This window comes from Prionailurus viverrinus, chromosome A3, assembly GCF_022837055.1.
Source record: "Prionailurus viverrinus isolate Anna chromosome A3, UM_Priviv_1.0, whole genome shotgun sequence".
Taxonomy (NCBI): Eukaryota; Metazoa; Chordata; class Mammalia; order Carnivora; family Felidae; genus Prionailurus; species Prionailurus viverrinus.
In genome coordinates this window covers 8,072,610-8,090,898 of record NC_062563.1, presented here as the reverse complement: position 1 = coordinate 8,090,898, position 18,289 = coordinate 8,072,610, and the positions used below count along the sequence as shown (strand labels likewise).

The following is an 18,289-nucleotide window of genomic DNA, read 5'->3' as shown; positions in this document are numbered from 1 at the left end:
CCGGACCCGCGCGGCTCCGCCTCTTGGGTGGGGGGGGAACCACCCGTCCGCCGTCCTCCTCCTCGTCCCCCTCCTCCTCCCGCCGCTCCTCCCCTCCTCCTCCCGCCGCTCCTCCCCCGGGGGGGGCCCACCCCTCCGCCGTCCTCCTCCTCGTCCCCCTCCTCCTCCCGCCCCTCCTCCTCTCTCCCCTCCCCGGGGCCCGCGAAGAGGCAGGGCTGGAGCCCTGAGCAGCCGCCGCTCCTCCTCCTCCAGGCTGGCGGATGAGTCAGCTGACGCCGGCGCTCCAGCCTCGCCTCGCGGCGCTGCGCTCCCCGCGCTCCCCCGAAGTGGCTGCGAGCCGGCCGCCCACTTTCGGGGCTTGGGGGACCGAGTGATGCGCGCCTGCTGAGGCCACGCCGAGCCGCCGCCGCCGCAGCTCCGCCGGGTCAACTTTCCCCCCGCCCCCCCCCCCCCCCACGCCGCCTCCCGACCCGGCCCTTGACCCGCCCCAGAGCCACCTCGGGTGCGCGCGCTTGGGTGAGGGGGTCGCCGGCTGCCCGGGATGGCTTCCAATTTTAATGACATAGTGAAGCAAGGGTACGTGAGGATCCGGAGCAGACGCCTGGGGGTAAGTATCGATCCCTTTTTTTTCTTTTTTTCCCCCTTCTTCCCTTTTCGCTGCTCGCGCGTTCAATTGTCTTCCTCGGTCGCCAGCATCCCTGGAGGCTGGAAGGGGGTCCCCCGGCCGCGCGGGCGAACTGCCCCCGTGGCTGTCTCAGCCCAGATGCGCCTCGCCGGCGGCTGCCCCTGGGAGGCCGGGTCTAGGCGTGTCACGGAGCTATCTTTATCTCTCGGGCGTCTCGGCTTTCCGACGGTGGCCGCGTGTGCGGCTTCAGTGGCCACTGGAGCCCGTCTCCTGGAAATAAATATTTCTCGGTAGCCAAGGGAGTTAGAGCGGAGAGGCCGGCCGGGGGTGCTGAGCCCGCCCGAAGCCCCCGGTGCCCCCCCGCCCCCCTTGCCACTCGCCGCCAACTTAACTTTTCCGGGGGATGGGCGGCTGGCTCAGAAAAGAGGGCAGGCGCTCTCGGTGCCAACAGGGTCAGAGCCCCTCCGACCCCCGCCCGGCAGAGATTGCTGCCGAACGGAAGGTGTCCTCGGGCTCCGAATCCCGGACGACGACCCGCCTCTGACCCAGGTGTTGGCACAGGCGGCGTGGCCTGGCCGGCCTGGGGTGGATTTCCTCTGGTCCTCAGCCCGGGTGGTGGATTTCTGTTGCTGGAAAACACAGCGGGAGCCCAACGGGAAGATTCTTTAGGGTGGAACCCGATACCTGCCACGGAGGAAGTGCTCCCTAAACACGTAGCCCAGGAATGAATGAACCCGAGGGCACCTGTAGGGGACAGATGCTGGCATAGGGATGGCTCCCCCCTTAAAACTCTCTCTCTTTTGCCCCCTTTCCCTTGCTCGTCGTGGATAGGGCTTCAGAGACAACTCCTTCTGCTTCTCTTTGAGACTGAGTGTTGATGAAGGAAATTCTCCAGAGACGGGGGAGCACACTGGAATGATTTTTTTACCCCCTGATTTCAGGCTGCCTCCTTTCTCTTTGCCTTGTGTGCAGTACTGTCGCTGTTTTTGTTTGTTGTGTGTGTTTGGGTGGCCGGGTTCGGGTGGGCGAGGGGCAGAAAGTTTACTTTAGTCATGTCTGAAATGATAATATCAGCAGTGATGTGCAATGACCACACTGGGAGTTACAGTGAGAGTCTGAATGTCTTTCTCTACAAATCTGTGTCATTGGCACCTTTCTCTTACTTGGTCTTTGTAGTTTTTTATGTGCCAGATAATTTTACTGAAAACTGAAAAGGAATTTCGCAGTGGTAATCAGCTAGGGAGGATGGTAGGAAACATCTGTAATTATTAAAAACTCTTGCCTGCTTGGTTTTGACCCTTTGCTTTCTTGCTTTCTTTCTTTTTTTTTCCCCCTGCCGGTTACCATGTTTTAGCAATTATGTCCCGTGTTATTGTGAGTATATACATCTATAATTACGAAGAAATGTAACCGAGCTAACCGGTCTCTGTCAGCCCTATGCAAGTTTCCTTGATCTTTTCTGCTATGCAAATATCATCAGCAGCAGGAGCAACTATTGTTAGGGTGCTTAACCTAGTGACTCCCCGGCAAAAGGCAAGAAATAGTAGGAGCTTTATATTTTTGATAACCTTATGGGCCAGCCGAGTTGTTGCCATTTTTAAGGGAGCATTAAGAAATGCAGCTCTAATTTTAGATTTACTCCATCATGTCAGTTGAGGAAATTGATAAGAGACATCCATTCTGTGTTAGGGAGCATTCCAAATGGTAGAAGACATGCATTATTAATGCGCAAAATGTGAATTATTCATAAGGATCGGAGTTTATGCCAAATTGTGACACGTGGTGATTTATTTGAAAGACTAGTTACCATAACTTTCTAGTTTATGGTAATTGAGATTATTTTCTATATTATTACAGCTGACATAATATGGTCCTATATGTGTGCCAATGTTTACAGACAGATATTTGAAGCAGAAGGAAAGGAAATAAAGTTGAGTTTGTATTCATTTTATATTTTGCAGTACATTGGGTGCCAGTGGGAAGTCTACTTTTCTAGGATTTATTCATTCTGTCTGTGTTAATACTCGAGTAGATTTTAGAATATCTATGCAATGATGGTTATTGCTCATGGAAAGGTCAAAGATACAATCAACAAAACCCGGTCTTCTTTATTAACACCGGTTTTGTCACCAGTTAATTTTTTTAAGTGATTTGATGATGTAATTTATTTATATGAACTAAAGAGGCTGATTCCACAGTTGCCAGAAAACACCGCGAACTCAACTTTTCATGGTGCCTGCAAGCAGTGGGGGAGGGCGCTTCCGGGAAATGCATAGAGACCCTCTGTCTAGAGTGAGAAGTGTTCGCGGTATTAGTCCAGGCCGCATAGAGCCTAGAATGGCACGTAGCATGTGTAAGTCTCAGCCAGCACTTGGGCATTAGGTCTGGTACAGAGTAGGCACTTATACGTGCATGTTGGACTAGAGGGTGATGCGTGACTTTGCAATTCAAAAGCTTCTTGAGGAACTAATATGACATAGTAGTTTCATTAATGGAATCCAGACAAATGTGTGTGGATTAGAACCATGTTTGGGAGGGTTTATAATTAAACAAGAAAACACCATTTCATGGTGAGCAGCTGTTCTGCTAAGGAATGCTCCCTCAGATTGGGAAAAGGAGGAAAGAGAGCCAATTTTGCTTCTATTACTCGTTAGTTCCATGGCCTTGACCTCTTTTACCCTCAGTTTTCTAATCTATGCAATGAACACAATTTCGTAATGTTGGGAACATCGACTAAGATGATACCTATGAAAATCTAATGAGAATATAGCATTGATTCTGATTAAAATATTTGTTTGATACAAGCAAAGGTGAGTTAGGGTTGGAGGAAGGATGGAGGGTTGTAGATATCTTTCTGTCTAAAAGTGTCCCATGCCATAAATGGTTTTTCAGTTCTAGATGGTTTCATTGGGTGAGGTTTTTACAAATTCCATAGATTTAAGTGATTTTACAATGGGACAGGAGACATTTTAAGACCGTCTCCATTCAAATGGACCAAAGATAAGCGCTCACTTTTAGTTGAGATCTTCTGTAGTTGAAGTGATTAAGCAATCGTTGTACGTATAGACTTACTTTTTTCTGTAAACATCAAAAAGGTTAATGAAATTCAACTCCTTTAACTCGAAAGTCTCAGTATCTTCATATCTCATACCTTCATCTACATTGTTCATGGAGATCTCAAGCTGTGCTCGGGATACTGTGTTTGTTGAGGAATGTCTGTGGCACAATTTGGGGGGCTTTGGCAGTGCGGGGAGCGGGGGGAGGAAACAGTTGTCTACACTTATCTGGCTAATCCACAAAAGGCACTAAAAATTTTATTCTTAGCAGGGTGGCGAATCAGGCGATTTGCACATCATTAACCTGACTAAGTGTGTGGCTTAGACGGTATCCTATGACTCTCTTCACTTGGTTTCTTCTTCTGCAACCGAGAGAATTTCTAATCAGTAATTGCCATGTAAGCCTCAGAGTTTAAATTCAGACCTGTTCACGTCATCTACATGCAGTCTCTCGATCACTCGCCTTTAAATACATTCTGGATGTTCTTGTACACCAGGAGCTTCTTCTCCTGTCTAGCCTGCATCCCTACCTAGATGTCTAAGAGTCTTCAAACTTAATACATCCAAACAAACCCTTGATTGTTTCATCCAGATTGGCTTCTCCCGGAGTCTGCAACTCAGCCACTAGAGGTCCCAAAATTTTAGTTGCCCTGGTAAAAATGAATCCAGTAGGCAAGCAAATGGCAAACAAGCAAACTTCGGGCACATTTCTGTCTCCTTTTATCTCCTTCTGACAACCAGTCCATCAGGAGATCCTGTGGGCTCTGTCTTTGAAATATATCTACATTCTGTGTCACATATTATCCACCCCTTCCACCCTGGTCCAAGTCCCCATCATCGCCTCCCTGTAATATTATAATAATCTCCTAATTTGTCTCCCTGCCTGCTCAGACCACCAGTCCCTCTCCCTGCAATTCATGGGAAGAGACTTACCTTGGGCTTGAAGTTCCTATGCTGACTGAGAACCCTTTCTCCTGCTGTTCCCTCTGCTTGGAATGCTGTTCCCCCAAATATGGCTTCCCCCTTCCTGGATGGCTTCCTTATCTCCTTCAGTCTTTCTTCAAATGCCACTAGCTCACTGGGGCCTTTCAGATCCTTAATTTTATTTGTTGCCTCCTCCTTCCCACCCAAATCCTTCCATTGCTTCTCTCTAGGCTTATCATCCCCTCACGTACTGGTGTGTTGGTTTTATGTGTTGATTGCCTGTATCCCCCAAATAGCACAGGAGGCTCCATGAGGGCTGTGACTTCTCTATCTTTTAATTCGAGCTGAATCCCAGTGCTGGAATGGTGTGTAGCACTTTCTCAGCAGTCTTCTTGATGAAGATTTATTGAGCAAATGAATGAGTGAATCCATTAGTGCAAACTGGCTTAAGAGCATACACTCTGCCATGAGACTGTTAAAATCCTATTCAGCGACTGATTATGTGACTTTTTGGTGAATTTCTTAACATGTGCGAGCCTCAGTCTTCTGCAAAAATAAGGATACTCATAATACCCACCTAAAAGATGATCCTCACAGAGGTCTTAACACAATGGTTTGACACAGTGGAAACCTAATTAATGTTTCTTTTTATTTATTTATTTATTTATAATTTTTTTTTAAGTTTTTTTGTTTTGTTTTGTTTTGTTTTGTTTTTACTTTGGACAGAGACAGAGTGCAAGCATGAGCTGGGGAGGGGCAGAGAGAGAGGGAGACACAGAATCTGAAGCGGGCTCCAGGCTCCAAGCTGTCAGCACAGAGCCTGATGCGGGGCTCGAACTCACGAGCTGTGAGATCATGACCTGGGCCGAAGTCGGACGTTCAACCGACTGAGCCACCTAGGCGACCCCCTAATTAATGTTTCTTCCTCGTCTTTCTCACTACCAGTGCTGTTAGGGACGATGATGGTTAGGTGGTTATTATGTTTCCTGTTTCTACTGCAATAAGCTTTCATCCTCCAAGAACTTGCTGTTTAGTTTGGAAAACAAACTTAATACCCGTGCAACAATTAATGTACAAGCACAAATATTGGTTGGCAGTGAGGCTAGGTATAGAAAGAATATTTGCCTTTGTAAGATTTTTCACAAGCCTTAGATAAATGACAGAGGTAACCAGGGAGAGAGAAACCCCTCTCCATGGAACTTCAGTTCGAATGAGCTCATCAGACGAGGGGGAATTTCTGTTAATTTGGGGATCTTTCTCTTGGACGGCCGAGAACGGATTTGAAAAATTGGTTAGTTAATGGCCAGATTTTAGGCAGAATATTTTCTTACTCTTTTATTTCCCTGTTTGACCAGATCCACTATGCCCAAGCAGCTCTAATATTTAGGGTTTGGGGATCCCTAGGTGATTCTTACAGAATCCACCGTTTTTATGGTACCTGGACAGAGTTATGGCCATAATATCAACATTCAGCCATTCAGTGAGATACATGGAGCACTGTTTTCCTTCCTCAGGAGAAAGAGGTTCAACTCTGCGGTAGTGAAATTCGTGGTCCTATACACTGGATACACACGCCTAAGTCAGGACCACTCAGTGTCCCCATGTGAATCCATTTCTACGGCTTCTGTGTCAGAAGTGCTTTTCAGCTGGTATTTTAGTCATCTTTATTTGATGGGCCGGGTGGATGTTATGATTAATTATGCATAAACCAACCTTTCATCCTCCTCCTTAAAACTGAATTAAGCAAAGAACGGCCAATTTAGTGACTTTGTATGTAGGCATAAACAGGATTCCTGATGTGATGATTCCCCCCCTACATCTGCCAATGTATTTTTTTTTATCATATACATTCATTGACTAGAAATATTTATTTTTCAAGTAGCTTTGTAATTTTTATGGAAAATCCTTATCTTGGATATTTTAAGAATTTAGTTTTCATTTGGGGCTGTATTTGATTTCATTTTTTTTTTTAATCATTCATCACATATTTATTGAGTGCATGCTAGTGTTAAGATCAGGGTAAACCATCAAGAGGTCCAGTCTCCATCCTGAAGGCCTGACAGTCTATTTTTGGACTTACATTGGGGTTTTTTTTCATTTTTTTTTAACATTTTAATTTATTTTTGAGAGAGAGAGAGACAGAGCACAAACGGGGGAGGGGCAGAGAGTGAGAGGGAGACACAGAATCCGAAGCAGGCTCCAAGCTGTCAGCACAGAGCCTGAGGCGGGGCTCGAACCCACACCATGAGATCATGACCTGAGCTAAAGTTAGACGCTTAACCGACTGAGCCACCCAGGCACCCCTGGACTTGTATTGTTAACACGAGGTTAATACATTCACTGTACTTGAGGGTGAATTAGTCTGAGCAACAGGTCAAATATTGAAGTGCAGCGATCTGTGCAGAAATCTCCCCGTTCTGTTTTTGTGAAACGAGGGAGGTCAAATTTGATTTTCCTCTTATTTCAAGGAATTTGATTCGAGTTGGGTGGAAATAAAGCCTTTGGATATTCTAAGCCAGGAAGAGATTATGAGGTTTCCCTCCTGCAACCCGTGTTCCTCTGAAATTCAAAATGAAATTGTGAGTTTAGAAATGCCACGGATATGTGTGAATGTTGAAGTTAAAATAGCTTCTTTCTAGAATGTAGATGGCTAAATTTTGAGTAAGTATCGGGAAGCTGATCTTTGCTGAGTAGTTGCGGGACTGTCTTTATTTTACTAGTGTTCTAAGCCTCTCTTCATGCCCTGGTTGCCAGAGAACATAAATGTTAGCTTGTGTGTACTGTGTTCATGAGCGGAGTCCTTTAAGTAAGCTCTGGGATAGAGTGCAGGTGACCTTCCTGGGGTGGTGCTTCATAACTTTGATCAGATTCTTTGGAGGTCTGGACCACCCTGCCCACCAGGCCTCTCACCTCCCACAATTTCCACAAGATTAAGAACCACTGTCTCATTTAAAAATTTTTTTTTTAATGTTTTTATTTATTTTTGAGACAGAGAGAGACAGAGCATGAGCAGGGGAGGGGCAGAGAGAGAGGGAGACACAAAATCCGAAGCAGGCGCCAGGCTCCGAGCTGTTGGCACAGAGCCTGACGCGGGGCTCAAACCCACGAACCGCAAAATCGTGACCTGAGCCGAAGTCGGACGGTCAACCGACTGAGCCCCCTAGGCGCCCCAACTGTCTCATTTTTTAAAGGAACATTTTTAAAATTTTATTATTTATTTACTTTTACTTTTATTTTTATTTCTATTTTTATTTTAGATAGAGTGCGTGCGTATGGGAGAGGGGCAGAGGGAAGGAGAAAGAGAGAATCTTAAGCAGGCTCCACGCTCAATGTAAAGCCAGACTTGAGGCTCGATCCCACGACCCTAGAATCATGATCTGAGATGAAATCAAGAGTTGGATGCTCAACCAGCTGAGCCACCCAGGCTGTTGATCTTTTTATTTTATTTTATTTTATTTTATTTTATTTTATTTTATTTTATTTTATTTTATTTTATTTTATTTATCTTTGAAAGAGAGAGAGGGAGACAGAGTACAAGCAGGGAAGGGGCAGAGAGAGGGAGACACAGAATCCGAAGCAGGTTCCAGGCTCTGAGCTGTCAGCACAAAGTCCCATACGGGGCTTGAGCTCGTGACCCACAAGATCGTGACCTGAGTCGAAGTCGGACACTTGATGAACTGAGCCACCCAGGTGCCCCAAACTTTAGATAATAGTAGGTTCACATGCAGTTGTAAGAAATAATGCACTGGAATCTCTCCTACCCAGTTTCTCCCAGTGGCAACATCCTTGAAATGTATAGTATAGTATCACAACCAGGATACAGCCAAGAGATAGAACATTCCTTCACCACAGGGTCCTTTATGTTGCCCTTTTATAGCTTCTCCTCCTGTTTCTCTTCCCACAGCCCTAAAACCTTGATGACCACGAATCTGTTTTCCATTTTTATAATGTTACCATTTTGAGAATATTCTATAAGTAGAACCGTAGGTATGTAACCTTTTGGGATTTGGGGGGGGATTTCCTTTTATTTATTTATTTATTTTTTATTCCACATACTTCTCTGGAATTGCCATGATTATTGTGGCTGTCATGGTTCATTCCTATTTTTTATTTTTTAATGTTTATTTATTTTGAGAGAGAGAGTGAGCAGGGGAGGGGCAGAGAGAGAGGGCGACAGAGAATCCCAAGCAGGCTGCACGCTCAATGCAGAGCCCAACATGGGACTTGAACCCACGAATCAAGAGATCATGACCTGACTGAAACCAAGAGTAGGATGCTTAACTGACTGAGCCATCCGTGTGCCCCGCCCATTCCTTCTTTTATTGCTAAATAGTATCCCATGGAATGGATGGACCATAGTTTGCTTAGCCATTCATCTGCTGAAGGACATTTAATGTGGTTTCCAGGTTGGGGCTGTTATGAATAAAGCAGATATAAAAGTTTGTGTGCAGATTTTTGCAGGAATATAGGTTTTCATACCTCTAGGTAAATGGCACTCTAGGGAGTGCTACTGTTGGGTGGTATTATAGGTATTTGCATGTCTAGTATTTCTATTCTTCCCAGTGTTTGTACCATTCTGTGTTCACACCAGCAGCGTATGATCTGGTTTCTCTGCATCCATACCAGCATTTGATGGCACCAGTTTTTGGTGTCCTCGCTGTTTTTTTTTTTTTTTAATTTTTTTTTCAACGTTTTTATTTATTTTTGGGACAGAGAGAGACAGAGCATGAACGGGGGAGGGGCAGAGAGAGAGGGAGACACAGAATCGGAAACAGGCTCCAGGCTCCGAGCCATCAGCCCAGAGCCCGACGCGGGGCTCGAACTCCCGGACCGCGAGATCGTGACCTGGCTGAAGTCGGACGCTTAACCGACTGCGCCACCCAGGCGCCCCGCTGTTTTTTATTTTAGACATTCTGATGTGTGTGTGGTGATATCTCATTGTGGGTTTGATTTCCATTTCCCTAACGGGTAGCAATGTTGAGCATCTTTTCATGTCTTATTTGCCATGTGGACCTACATTTTGGTAAAATGCCTGTGTATGTCTCTTGCCCATTTTCTAATTGGGTTGCTTATTTTGTAACTGTTGGGTTTTGAGGGTTCTTTATATATTTGAGATAGCAGTCCTTTCAGACCTGTGGTTCTCAAATGTTTCCTCTCAGTAGGTAGCTTAGGTAGTTTGTCTTTCCCACCTTCTAAACAAGGTCTTTCATAGAGCAAAGAGTTTTTTTTTAATGTGTATTTATTCTTTGAGAGAGAGAGCGAGAACGTGTGTGCGTGCGGGGGAGGGGCAGAGAGAGAGGGAGACAGAGAATCCCAAGTGTGTTCTGCACTACCACCACAAAGCCCCATCGAATAGCTTGAACCCACGAGCCTTGAGATCATGACCTGAGCTGAAGTCTGACGCTCAACCGACTGAGCCGCCCAGGCGCCCCAGAACAAAAGTTTTTAATTGTGATGATGTCCAGTTTATTCCTTTTTTGCTTTTGTGGGTCATGCTTTCGGTAGTAACACTTAGTCCAGACCAAGATTCCACGTATATTTTTGTAGATGCTTTATAGTATTACCTTTTACGTTTCAGCCCATGATCCAATTTGAGTTAATTTTTGTAGAAGGTGTGCTTCTAGGTCTAGGTTCATTTTTTGCCTACATATGGCCAATTGCTGCAGCACCATTTGTTGAAAAGGCTGTCTTTTCTCCACTGAGCATATTTAGGTGTTTCTATTCTTAAGTCCCGTATTCTGTTCCACTGCTCCGTATGCCCGGATATGTGCAGCAGTATGACTCTATGTGTCTATATGTGTAGCTATACAATAAGTCTGGAAACAGAGAAGACGGATTCCTCCCACTTTATTTTTCTTTTTCAAAATTGTTTTAGGTATTCTAGTTCCATTGCATTTTGATATGAATTTTAAGATAATCTTGACTATAGTTTCCACACATCGTGCTGGAACACCTCTTTCCTCTCCTCTCCTCTCCTCTCCTCTCCTCTCCTCTCCTCTCCTCTCCTCTCCTCTTCTCCCCTCCCCTCCCCTCCCTCCCCTCCCCTGCCCTCCTCTTCTCTCCTCTCCTCCCTTCCCCTCCCCTCCTCCCCTCTTCTCCTTTTCTTTCTTTCTTTCTTTCTTTCTTTCTTTCTTTCTTTCTTTCTTTCTCTTTCTTTCCTTCTTTCTTTCTCTCTCTCTTTCTCTCTCTCTCTCTCTCTTTCTTTCTTCTGCTTCTTCCCCTCCCTCCCTCTCTGTCTCTCTTTCATAATTGAATTGATGCATTGTTTTCTCCATGGTGGAAATAGCATATATTTGGGACTGACACTTACGTTTGGATCTCAACTTGGCCACTTACTGAGTCTATGGCCTTGAGGAAATTGCATACTCTTTCTGAAATTTTGCTTCATCATGTACATAAATAAGGTTAATAATACACTTCTCATAAAAGGTAAGTGTATCAAACTCTTAACCCTATTCGTGACTTACAGCAGTAGGAACTTAATGACTGGCGATAATGTTGAGTTTTATTTTTTTATTGTTGAAAGATTGAGGTGATATTTGTTGTTCATTGTCTTTCAGAACAATAAGCTGGTAAAAATTAATTCACTCATACCTCAGCAGAAGAATCATGGCTTTTGTAATGAAAAACAGAAGGCATTTTACTTTCCTCTTGCTGCTAATTTTATTATTTTTTGATTTTTAATTTTTAAAAGTTTATGTATTCTGAAAGAGACAGAGAGAGAGAGAGCACAAGCTGGGGAGGGGCAGAGAGAATCCCCGGCAGGTTCTGCATGGTCTGTGCAGAGCCTGACCTGGGGCTCGAACTCACCAACCATAAGATCACGACCTGAGCTGAAATCGAGAGTTGGGACACTTAACTGACTGAGCCACTTGGCGTTTCTAAAACGCCATCTTAGACAATACAGAGTTGAATATATTGACAAAATGGCAGACCTTTGAGTGAAAGCCTGACCACAGTATTCTTGCCTATTAACTCTCACCGTGGTCTCCGAATGTGGGAATTGTATATCTTGAGAGAAAGAAATTATTAGGGCACTAAACAACATTGAATCATAAAATGAGAATAAAAGCACTATTTCTTATTCAACTCATCTCAAAGAGCTGATAACCTGAAGGCCTTTTAATAGAGAAGGAGCCACCGTTGGGTGCAGAGGCTTCGAGTGGCAATCTTCTGTTTTATTGTATTCATTAACTTTATATTGCATGAAATTTTACATTTAACTTCTAGTGATAATTGGTTTTCCATTTGAGATAAAAGTGTGTGGCTTCCTCTTTAAATAAGCTTATTTAATCTACAAAGTGAAGTTATTTAATGGATAATGAACTCATATCCATGAAATGGCAAAAACAGTGAAGGTAGGTGGTGAGCTCTTAGGGACCGCACGAATCCAAATGGCGGCCTGTGCGTGACTCAGGATAGTTGTCCTTCTCTTCTGAAGTAGGTTTTGTAACCCTTCTTTGTAAAACGTGCAGTTGTCATATAGCTTGATTTTGTACAGGTATCTTAAAAATCGGGTCCTTAGAAAAAATACCCTATGTACTCAATACCATCCTCTTAAGAAACTTATACCCGAGGGGTGCCTGGGTGGCTCAGTCAGTTAAACATCTGACTTCGGCTCAGGTCGTGGTCTCGCGGTTCACAGGTTCAAGCCCCACGTTGGGCTCTATGCTGACAGCCCCGAGCCTGGAGCCTGCTTCGGATTCTGTGTCTCCCTCTCTCTCTCTGCCCCTCCCCTGCTCACACTCTGTCTCTATCTCTCAATGATAAATAAATGTTAAAAAATTTTTCAAAACACAAAACTTCTATCGGATATCACCATAATGTAGCATAGTATATATGTCACTTCTCACCCTAAATCTCCCCTCCCCAAATATATCTCAGATTTGCCCAAGCCTTTATTTTGTCTTCTCTTCATTTATGTGTAACAACGAATACTTTAGAGGTTAATAGAAAGAGAAGTAAGTCTGTCCTATGGGTAGACTGACTCAAATTAAATTGAAACACTAGTAGGAATTCTGAGTTTTCCCTTCATACAACTTTCACCGTTTAGGAAAGCAATTAAAGTCTAAAACTGCAGTTTATGATCTTAAAGCCACGTATTAATTCAATAAAAGAAATTTATTTTAAAACCTTGAAGAAATCACACCTCTTTGAGTCCCCTAGCAAAACTGAGGTTTCCTATGAACAGTCTCTTCAGGGTTCAAGGTGTCTGTCTGTAAATATGCAGATATTTTATTTTAAATTTTTTCATGTTTATTTATTTTTGAAGGAGAGAGCGACAGAGTGTGAGTGGGAGACGGAGAGGGGCAGAGAGAGAGGGAGACACAGAATCCGAAGCCGGCTCCAGCCTCCCAGCTGTCAGCACAGAGCCTGACGCGGGGCTCGAACTCACGAACCGTGAGATCATGAGCCGAAGTCTGACCGCCTAACTGGCTGAGCCACCCAGGCGCCCCCATATATGCAGATATTTTAGCTGATTTGCCCAAGAACCACCTTTTGAGCCTGGGTTGTATTCTACCAACACTGGCTCCAAACTGAGATGTTAGGAAACTAGTCTAGTTCTCAGAGTCCGCGAATTCAGATGTAAAATGTGGTGGGAGGTGAGGCTTGAAAGGAACGTGTTCTGGGGACTTTGCCCTGAGAGGTCTTCATCAGTTTGAATAGATCTCCATTAATGGCTCTCCTCTCTGATTTTCTCCTCCCTGGCTCTCTCTTGGTCTCCAGATCTTCACTTTAGAATTCCTGCCTCAGAACGACCTGCCGTGACCGCTACAGCTAAAAAGTCTTTTCCTCACATCCCTCTAGAACATTGTTCTAATTTGAGAGTATGCACAGGATATTTACATTTTCTTAACACTTGTGCCAGATATTTTTCTTCATAATTTTTTGGTAGATTATTTCTTCTCCCACTACAGTGTAAGTTTTATGAGGCCAAAGGCCTTAGCCTTCTTGTTCACTGTGTATCCCCAGCCCATAGTGAGAGTTCAGTGTTTTGCCGACCCGGGGGCACCTGGGTGGCTCAGTCAGTTAAGTGCCGAGCTCTTGATTTCAGCGCAGGTCATGATTTCACAGTCTGTGGGATCGAGCCCCATGTCGGGCTCTGTGCTGACACTGCAGAACCTGCTCGGGAGTCTCACTCTCTCTTGCCCCTCCCCTGCTTGTGTTGTCTGTCTCTCTTTCGCTCGCTCTCTCGCTCTCTCAAAATAAATACACATGAAAAAAATTTAAATATTTGCTGACCGAAAGAGTCCCTGATTTTGCTGCAGATCAGAATAATAGAATGGATATTCAGTTTATATCCCAAACTAATTTTGTTGCAGATTTTATGCCTCAATGGTAGAATGTTCTAGAATTTCTCATAATTGTTGTTGGTATGAAGTCTGCACCTTCAGTATCAGGGAATACAGCAGTTAATGTAGATTGACCCCCTTAAAATTAAATTTTATTTGATTTTTTTTCTTGTAATAGATAATATGTATACTTGGTACAGATTTGAAGGTACAAAGTTTATACATTGAATAGTAAGTTTTCTTTTCATCCTTGTCCCCAGGAATCTAGTTCCCAGAAGCAACTACTGGGAATAGTTTATTCCAGAATAGTATGTGTCTGAATAGTTTTGTGTGTGCATGCGTGTGTGTGTGTGTGTGTGCACATGTGTGCAATATATAATTACACACTCTTCTGTGACATAGTTTTATTATTCAGTAATATATCCTGCTTTTCAATAATTTAGACAAGATTCCAGTGTATAAATATATTTTGTATATTTGATTATTTATTCATGCTTCTTTCCTTCTTATTTTCTTATATTCTTATTTTCAAATATGTGCATGAAGTAAGTGTTTTTATGCCCACTTTACAGATCACAAGGCTGAGTGCCTGAGAGGTTCAGTTTTTGTTGAAGTCACCCAGCAGCTAAGTGACAGAAGCAGCTAAGTGACAGAACGTGAGTTTGAATCGAAGCTGCCTGTCGGTTGTAGAACATTCAAGTAATTCTTCTCCTTCTCTGGTACAAGAGGTGCCACAGATTACTCCTCCTCTCACCCAGTGGTGACCATACTGGGAAATCAATTCCTAGAAGTGGGACCTACTGTCCGAAGCGCATTTCCATGTACAGTTGTATCAAAGTTGCCCTGCCATCTATGAGAATATGCCTGTGTCCTCTCATCTTGCAAAAGTATGCTCTCTTGAGAGCTTTTTCAGAGTTGTGCTAATCGAACAAATGAAAGATGGACCCATTTGTATATAGATTTTCTCTCCTCTGAGGTTGAGTTCCTGGCAATTTTATGATTAGAATCTTTTCAGTTTTACAGTTTGTTTTTGTTTTTTGTTTTTTTAGAGTGACGTTCTACTTAAAACGTAGTTGCTACTAGGATTTAGAAAGCCGTAAGAGATGATTTACTTTATTAGAAGAGCACCTTCCTGGGTAATGCTATGTAAGAAGCCTTTCATTAATTTACTTATTTATTTTGAGAGAGAGAGAGAGACAGAGAGAGAGAGAGAGAGAGAGAGAGAGATGTAGACATGTGGGGGGAGGGGCAGAGAGAGAGAGGGTGAGAGACTCTCAAGCAGGCTCCATGCTGTCAGCGCAAAGCCTGACGCGGGGCTTGAACCCATGAACCCTGAGATCATTACCTGAGCCGAAATCAAGAGTCGGATGCTCAACTGACTGAGCCACCCAGGCGCCCCCGTGACTGTGTTTTTTATGTTTATTCCAAAAATAAAATTATAAAACTGAAAATTGGATCAATGTATATTGGTAAAAAGATGTTTACTGAATCAAATAAATATATATTGACTAATGCAGCCCAGCCAATATTTTTATTAACTTGGCCAGTCTGGTCACATGCTTCAAACAGGTCTGGCTGGGAGGTGCCATCGATGAGATGCAATTTCTGAACATTCCATTTATGTGGTTCCTAGATACTAAGAACCAGGAGACCTTGTTTCGGGCTGTATCTTGAGCCTCTCTTTCCTTCTTTTCTTTTCTCTCTAAGCTCCAGCCAGCAGCTCCTTTCTGTTCCTAGGGGACAAGCTCTTTGCCATGCATGTCCTGTGCTCTCACCACTTCCTTCTATCTGTCATGCCCTATGGTGGTTGGCTCTCACGCCAGTCATCGGCTCAAAAGTCACCTCCCCAGGGAACTGTTTGTTGACCATCTAGTTGCAAGTGGCCTCTGTCAGGTATTCTCTGTCTCGTCTCCATTTTCTCTCGCCCCACGATCATTCCTCACAACTGTAACGATTTTTGGAAATTATTCCTTGCTTTATCTCTCACTTTTTTCTACTGGCCTCTAGGCATCAGGAGGATAAGATGTTCAGTTTTGTTGATGGTGGAATTCTCAGTGGCTAAAATAGTGTCTGGGCACATAGTAGGAGCTGAGCAAACATTCAAGCATGAATGAAACCCTGCAAGGACATATTATGAAGCAGACGGTAACCCTAGAAGATAATGTGCGTACGTTTTTGTAGTTCCCACGAAACGCCCAGAGTTTCGTGCACTTCCGTTGTGTGATTTTTTTGTTGTAGCCCTTTTGCAGCATCCAAACTGCAGTCCGCGATGCAGGCAGACAGACATGTGCAGGAGAAAAACCGGGCGGGCATCAAAAGGGCTTTTTTCCCCCGTGTCCTGGTACTGCTGGCCATCTGCTGTGACTAGAGCGGGTCACTGAACTTCTCACACCTCAGCTCCCGTTGCAGCAAGATGGAGATATTACTGTCTGACCTTCCTGTCCCACCACCTGTCCACCTCCGGGCCGGAAGTACGCTGGTGCACGGGGAGGAGCGTGCCCAAGCACACAAAATATCCTGTTTTGTCCCAGACAGGTCTTCCCAGTGGCCCTGCCATCAACCTCTTGAGTGGAACATAGCAGAGAAAACTTGGATTGCACTGTGCTGCTGGGACTGGTGTCAGACCCCAAACAAAAACAGATGACTTTTTAAATTTATTGTTCACCTCGGATTTCCAGAAGACAGAGTTCAATTTCTGGCAAGAAAGAAATGAAACGGAGGGAGGGAGGGAGGGAGGGAGGGAGCAAGGAAGGAAGGAAAGAAGCAAGGAAGGAGAGAAGGAAAGAAGGAAGGAGGGAGGGAGAGGGAAGGAAGGAGGGAGGGAGGGAAGGAAGGAAGGAAGGAAAGGGAAGGAAAAGGGGGAAGGAAGGAAGGAAGGAAGGAAGGAAGGAAGGAAGGAAGGGGAAGGAAAAGGGGGAAGGAAGGAAGGAAAGGGAAGGAGGGAGGAAGGGAGAGGGAAGGAAGGAAGGAAGGAAAGAGAAGGAAAAGGGGGAGGGAAGGAAGGAAAGGAAAGGGAAGGGAAGGAAAAGGAGGAAGGAAGGAAGGAGGGAGGGAGGGAGACAGGGAGGGAAGAAGGGAAAAAGGGAGGGAGGGAAGGAGCCCACTCTAACTACAACAAAAGATGGCTTCTGTGTGTATATGTATCAATTCTTTTTAACTAGTATTTTACATTACATGTGCATGGCAAAGAAATAAAACAATGCAAAAAAGAATAGAATGAAGAGGCAGTTTGTCTCCTACCCTAGACTTGTCTCACTTCCCAGGTATACTATTCTGGGGGGCAGATTCTTGTCTATTTGTGTGAAGATGTGTGTGCATAGGCACACATAGAAATACAGGTGGTTTTGTACGCTTCATTCTGCACGCATGGGTTCATGTTTAATGTTGTTGTATATACCCTGTCCCTTTTCTTTATGTCGAAGCACCTTTTAGAACTTTTTATCGATGCCCATTGTTCATTTATTTGGCTGTATTACAAATTCTTTAATTAGTTAATACCATTATTGGACGCTTTAAGGCAATTTCTCATTCTTGGTTAAACAGTGAAGCAGTGAACATCCTTGTGCACACCTGTTTACATACATGATACTGTATATCTAAGGTAAACCCTAAAAAAAGGAGTTGCTCTTGCAAAGTGGTGCACATTCCGATTTTGATAAATAGAGCCCGTTTGCCTTCAAAGAGGTTGTATCAGGTGTGTTCCCACTGAGAGTGCTCAAGAGTACAGGACTTATTTCTGCCAGTCCTAACGTGTGTGTGTGCGTGTGTGTGTGTGTGTGTGTGTGTGTGTGTGTGTGTGTGTGTAACTCTTGAAAGATTTTCTCCTGCCTCCATTCCTCAGCTCAGCCCCCACTCCCCAGATCTATTCTGTTTACTGCAGATTGATCATCTAAAAATACCAAACCTAATCCTACCCTACCTGTATTTAAAATATTCTCAAATGCCTTCCCCTTACACATGAACATAAGGTACTCCAGACGCTCTGTGATCTAGACCCTGCCGTATCTCATGCCACCCACGTCGGTGTTCAGATCAGCGCGTCCCCCAGGTCAGTGTTCAAGAGAAACACGCCCTCCTGAGTTTCTCCACTGGCCAGGTTCTCTTGCCTTCATTACTGCCCATGCGCATGTGGTTTCATGGATGAGACAATTCTTCCTCTTACTTTTACTTTCCCTACTTTTTTTCTCATCCAGAAAGTCCCAGCTGGCGTGTCGTTGGTTTGGAGATGCTTCTCTTGACACTATGATGCCATCCCCTGGATCTCAGGGGTGGGAGGAGCCCCTCACCACCTGTATCCCTTTACATTTAAATTTATTAAGATTAACTTAAAAATTAAAAAAAAAACCTCAATTCCTCAGTCACACTAGCCACATTTCAAGTGTTCGATAGCC

General features: G+C 44.3%; 1 protein-coding gene across 1 annotated transcript in view; it reads left to right on the top strand.

Moving 5' to 3' along the window:
• Positions 1-245: 245 nt before the first annotated feature.
• DOK5 (docking protein 5) overlaps positions 246-18,289 on the top strand; it is a 153,209-nt gene continuing 135,165 nt past the window's right edge. Inside the window, exon 1 of the mRNA XM_047853044.1 lies at positions 246-607. Within this exon, the coding sequence (XP_047709000.1) occupies positions 542-607 (66 nt within the window). The 5' untranslated portion in view covers positions 246-541. The remainder of the gene's footprint in view (positions 608-18,289) is intronic.